The sequence below is a fragment of the Drosophila novamexicana genome, unplaced genomic scaffold (assembly GCF_003285875.2).
Source record: "Drosophila novamexicana strain 15010-1031.04,08,12 unplaced genomic scaffold, DnovRS2.1 tig00000448-arrow-arrow-pilon, whole genome shotgun sequence".
Taxonomy (NCBI): Eukaryota; Metazoa; Arthropoda; class Insecta; order Diptera; family Drosophilidae; genus Drosophila; species Drosophila novamexicana.
In genome coordinates this window covers 27,321-33,710 of record NW_020824804.1, presented here as the reverse complement: position 1 = coordinate 33,710, position 6,390 = coordinate 27,321, and the positions used below count along the sequence as shown (strand labels likewise).

The 6,390-nt window shown below is 30.8% G+C and overlaps 1 protein-coding gene across 1 annotated transcript; it reads right to left on the bottom strand.

The window, feature by feature from the left end:
* Nucleotides 1–480: 480 nt before the first annotated feature.
* LOC115760430 lies at nt 481–6,163 on the bottom strand. The gene is made up of 8 exons (XM_030701741.1): nt 5,945–6,163; nt 5,787–5,846; nt 4,871–4,933; nt 4,713–4,772; nt 3,798–3,860; nt 3,640–3,699; nt 797–916; nt 481–605 (listed from the first exon to the last, which is right to left on the bottom strand). Exons 1-8 carry the CDS (start codon nt 5,967–5,969, stop codon nt 481–483), a joined length of 576 nt encoding a protein of 191 aa, XP_030557601.1. The 5' UTR covers nt 5,970–6,163.
* Nucleotides 6,164–6,390: the final 227 nt, after the last annotated feature.

The window sequence follows — 6,390 nt, the reverse complement described above, 5'->3', positions numbered from 1 at the left end:
GGGACAATGTCCCTCAAATAACTCTAGCGCATATTACCGAATATACAAACATTTTAATATGGAATTAGAACACGGAAACTTTTACTTACTCCCATTTGAGTAAGTATTTGAGATTTTTATTTTTTGTTTACCGCCAACCCATTAAAAATGTATGAAAGTGGTATAACGAAGTTTTGCTTATTTAGCAGTGTAAAATAAATTTAATCTATATCTATTATTAACGAAATAGTGTCGATTTAGACACGCCCGTCACTCCATTTGTCTGTCGGATCAATATTAAACGAAATTATTGATCATCATAAACTTGTATGAAAAGTAAACATGCATATTTTATATATTTTGTTATAAGATTATTTTATTTTATTTTTATTGTTTTAAAACATTACAAAGATTTTTTCCTCCCCTCCGCTTTTCTCTGGTTGTCCAGAAAAGTCTTTAGTTGAGCTGAAGTGCGGCCGCGAAAACATGGATTCTCATTTATTATTTGGGAACATTTTTAAGCGATGGCAACTTTTCCAATGTTTCTAAATTCCCAAATATGTTTTCCAGTTGCTTGCGTTCGCCTGGGCCCCATCGTACACGGCGCGTTTTTCCAAACGGTGACGCTGCAATAAAAAAGTTTATTTATATAAGTAAATGAATAAGTTTTGATTTGTCATGCCGTTAGTAATTGATCTGTTAGAGATTGAGCTCCATAAAAGTGAAGGACATGAGCTTTAACCGTGGGACTCTTTGTATTGTTATATTAAGTATTATACTGAAATTGATTACTTGTTGGCTATTCCGTAATACTTACTGCTTCGACGTTTTACCATTCTTTTGGGAGGCGAATAATTTGCGTCATCTGACGTACATACAAACTCCGGCGGCTCTTCATCATTTGATTCATTTGAGCTTTCTGAATTATTAATTTCAGCTGTAAGAAAAAGTACGTTAAAGCATATATAATTTTTTTAAATATTTTGTTTGTTTGCTTGAGGTCCGGGTTTGTTTAAATAAACAGTTGAAAAAAATTTAACTTAATATATTGCTTGCAATAAAATTAGCAAAATATTAAATTAAATAGTTTTGAACTTCGGACTAGCCATACCAACAAAATATTTTAATTATTTTAAACCATCACTAATTTCTTAAATAGTGAAAGTATCTTCGATTGTATCGAAGTTTCGATTCTTGCAAAAATTCTTTTGAAGTATTCTTCTATAGCATTGCAGCTAGGACTAAATAAATTAACTCACTGTCGGGATTAGCTTCTACAATTTCAGCATTTTCCTCTTCCATGTTCATTGCTGACATAAGTAATTGCGAAACTTGGGTCATCTCTGCTACAGAGGCAGGAACACGATAGTAATTTTTATGGATGTCTTTATGGTGACCCATAAAGCTCGCCAAATAATCAATTTGAATGTCCTTAACATTAGATAAAGAGGTATGTGTGGCCAATTGCTTTCGCAGGTTTGTGCCTCTAAGGGATTCAGGGCAACGTGCACCACATTCATTTGCGAATTTTTCTAGTATTGGACACGCACGAATATATTCTTTTCTTAGTGGCCGCGGGTTTGGCACACTAAAGATATATGTAGTTGGTTTATTTATTGTGCGTTTTCCATATTCCAGAATATTGTCTATGCAATAACGATCCCATGGTGTAAAAAGAACTGGAACTGTACGGTTTTTTTTGCCACGAATAATCACCCTGGTGAAATTTTGAGAAATGTTTCTCATTTTGGCAGACATGTCTTTATACAGATTAGAATTAGCTCTATCGTCGATGTCCCCAATAGAATGAGCAGTTCTGTAACTCTCAAGAGTAAGCCTTTCCAGTTCGCCAACTCTGCGCCGATTGAAAATAAGCAAACTGATCAAAGTGCTCTGCTTTAACGAGGTTAATGACAAAACGTTGAATTTGCTGTTTAGCTCATTCAAAGCTTTAGCGGATAAATCATGAACAAAATCATACAGTAATTTTATGTCCTCCACAGTAGGTATTAATACTTTGACAGCTCTATGTTTTTTTGTTTGATCCTCAACAGCTCTTTTATTTATGTTTAAATTTATTTCTGTTTCCCACAGAGATAAGAAATCATTCACTAATTTTTTCCTGCTATCATCGCCATCTTTAATACTCTGTGCTCCTAATATTCTCGCACATTTTTTGACCAAGCATGTTAGTGTTGTCGCTGCAGTGGGCTTCATAAAACTCAAATTATCGTAATTAAACTCAGCAACAGAACGAATTCCAGAAATCACGGCATCATAATATTTAGGGCAAATGACATCTTTCAGCTCTATCACGTCGGGGCATTCCGATTTTATCGCGATTAAAAGGCGACTTAGATAACGCATATTTGCCCTTATCATATCGTGCTGTACTTCCGTGTGTTTCATGGCTTCTGAATTTCCGAACAATATTATTAGATGATCATACATGATTGTCCTACTGATAACATCGTCATTAAGGACAGGCATTATTTTATTACGCAATATAATATTTGCAGCACTATGCATATAGCCTGTAGTGCCTCGTCCAGATTTTAGTATATCCCGGTTGCCTTTTTTATGGATATTACTGCTACAATTTTTTATGTGATTCCGAATAGTTATCTTTGGAAAATAGGCCTTACATCCAGTGCAGCAAACAAAATCTAAAGCACCTCTTTTTGAGTTTTCCCTCAATTGACGAGGCACTATAAAAGTCCCTTCATTGTAATTTGCATCAGTGTTATAAATGAAATCGCCTTTTTTTCGTAAAGCGTCAAGCAATTTTATTCTTTGCTGGCTGCCTTTTGGTAAACTGCTGATCTCTCTAACTTGTGGTTCAACCTTATGTTTAAGTTCTATGTGGCGTGCAAATTTTGTTTGCAAAGTTTTACAAAATATGCAAAAGTGCCGTTTACATTTTTTCTGGTTCTTAGCAATTGGGACAGTAATTTTTCTAACATCATACAACGGTTCCGTTGGTTCGTAAGAAACGGATGTACTATCCATAAATGACGATGATTTATCTGGGAAGTATGTCATGTCTGAAGCAGCTGACTCCATCGTTATATTGGAGTTTAAAAAAGTTGAGTCTACTGTGCAATAAAAATATATAAAAAAGTATGGTTAGAAATTTATTACGTACACCTATTCAGATGATGAGGAAATAATACTTAATATATTTGCAAAAAAAAAAAGATTGTTTCTCTCCGGGCTACCTAGTATTTTTTATTGGAAGCTTTAAGAGGATTGACGTAGAGTTTTTCATGAATATATTTTAAGAGAAAATTGTCTAAGTATCCGTCCACTGCATACAACATTTTCTTCTGGCAAAATCACTAAATATTAATTTTTATTTCTTGTTTTATTTTTTCATATTTTAACACAATTATTTAAACAATTGCCAATACTTTTGTATCTATGAAAATATGCAAATCTAATGTTTTTTATTTGTGAGGGTTGAAGCAACTAAAAATGTTCCTTTTTAAATGCGATCAAATAGGTTGGGTATATAAAACAACATATAAAAAACATATGCAATAAAATAATAATTAAGTTATTCTGTAATTTTATTTTTTAGTTATCAAATTAACATCCTTCTGCTGACTTCAGCAGTTAAACTAGTTCCCTTCTATGACAAACTATGAAATTTGCACTCACCCTGTACGCTGCAATCAGTTTGCATATCTGCTCTTGCATCCAGACTATTTTGACCAGCGCCTATTGAAAAAAATGAGAAAATATTTGTTGTAAAATAATACTTATAACACATATGTATGAAAAAACAAATATAAGTTGAATTAAATATTTATCCTTACCTTTGGCGCCCCAGTTTGTGGCCATATCTTCTCCAACATCAGCACTTTTTGGATTATCAGCTTCTGTAAAAATAAAAAAAAAAATTATATTTTTTATAAAATTTTTAGCGAATTTGTGCAAGAAATCCAATTATTTTTATAAAAGCTGTCGGCATGGCTAAATTTCATAATGTTTTCATTCTATAGACCCGTAATTTTATAAGAACAAAAGTATTTGCATTTTTTCATATATATAGTTTTCATTTTAATATTATTTTTGATATGGTGTTATTTTTCTTTGTCAAAATGCACATCTGTAGGCACCGTAATTTTAATCTCAGAAAATTTATTAGAAAAAATTGTTTAAAGATCAATTTATTGTTTATTTTGCAAAAATGACCGCCAAGAAGTGTGAAACCACCGTAGAGCAGCGAAAATATATTAAATTAAATACATATAATAAATTAACGCAAGCATGGCAGATCCTTTTAAGAATTTGCCGAGCTATTGGACAAAAGTAAATCAGTTATAGACGAGCGGCACAAAATTGATCCAAATGTTTAATGAAAACTGATGCATTTAATGACAAATCGAAAATAAAATGGCAAAATCACTAAACAATAATTTTTATTTTTTGTTTTATTTTTTCATATTTTAACACAATTATTTAAGCAATTGCCAATACTTTTGTATCTATGAAAATATGCAAATCTAATGTTTTTTATTTGTGAGGGTTGAAGCAACTAAAAATGTTCCTTTTTAAATGCGATCAAATAGGTTGGGTATATAAAACAACATATAAAAAACATATGCAATAAAATAATAATTAAGTTATTCTGTAATTTTTATTTTTTAGTTATCAAATTAACATCCTTCTGCTGACTTCAGCAGTTAAACTAGTTCCCTTCTATGACAAACTATGAAATTTGCACTCACCCTGTACGCTGCAATCAGTTTGCATATCTGCTCTTGCATCCAGACTATTTTGACCAGCGCCTATTGAAAAAAATGAGAAAATATTTGTTGTAAAATAATACTTATAACACATATGTATGAAAAAACAAATATAAGTTGAATTAAATATTTATCCTTACCTTTGGCGCCCCAGTTTGTGGCCATATCTTCTCCAACATCAGCACTTTTTGGATTATCAGCTTCTGTAAAAATAAAAAAAAAAAATTATATTTTTTATAAAATTTTTAGCGAATTTGTGCAAGAAATCCAATTATTTTTATAAAAGCTGGCGGCATGGCTAAATTTCATAATGTTTTCATTCTATAGACCCGTAATTTTATAAGAACAAAAGTATTTGCATTTTTTCATATATATAGTTTTCATTTTAATATTATTTTTGATATGGTGTTATTTTTCTTTGTCAAAATGCACATCTGTAGGCACCGTAATTTTAATCTCAGAAAATTTATTAGAAAAAATTGTTTAAAGATCAATTTATTGTTTATTTTGCAAAAATGACCGCCAAGAAGTGTGAAACCACCGTAGAGCAGCGAAAATATATTAAATTAAATACATATAATAAATTAACGCAAGCATGGCAGATCCTTTTAAGAATTTGCCGAGCTATTGGACAAAAGTAAATCAGTTATAGACGAGCGGCACAAAATTGATCCAAATGTTTAATGAAAACTGATGCATTTAATGACAAATCGAAAATAAAATGGCAAAATCACTAAACAATAATTTTTATTTTTTGTTTTATTTTTTCATATTTTAACACAATTATTTAAGCAATTGCCAATACTTTTGTATCTATGAAAATATGCAAATCTAATGTTTTTTATTTGTGAGGGTTGAAGCAACTAAAAATGTTCCTTTTTAAATGCGATCAAATAGGTTGGGTATATAAAACAACATATAAAAAACATATGCAATAAAATAATAATTAAGTTATTCTGTAATTTTTATTTTTTAGTTATCAAATTAACATCCTTCTGCTGACTTCAGCAGTTAAACTAGTTCCCTTCTATGACAAACTATGAAATTTGCACTCACCCTGTACGCTGCAATCAGTTTGCATATCTGCTCTTGCATCCAGACTATTTTGACCAGCGCCTATTGAAAAAAATGAGAAAATATTTGTTGTAAAATAATACTTATAACACATATGTATGAAAAAACAAATATAAGTTGAATTAAATATTTATCCTTACCTTTGGCGCCCCAGTTTGTGGCCATATCTTCTCCAACAACAGCACTTTTTGGAATTTCAGCTTCTGTACAAAAAAAAATATATTTTTTTTTTATAAAATTTTTAGCTTTTTGTGCAAGAAATGACTTTATGTACCTTTGTATGAGTGTATGAGAATTTAACTTTTCGTGTTAATTTGCCTTTGTACATATCTGTTTAACGGAAATTCAACAACATACAATTCAATTCAACTCAATTTAAAATACACATACAAAAGTACATAAGTTTACATAATATGTATATGTAGAATAGCACATACATATACATAACGATCATCACACGATTTCTCTAAAAAATATAATATGCACTTGTACATGCATTAAACATTTGACTTACCATTTAGGCTTTTGAATTTCTTTTCCAGGCGAGATGCACTTGAAGCTTTATCTATAATAAAGGCCTCGTATT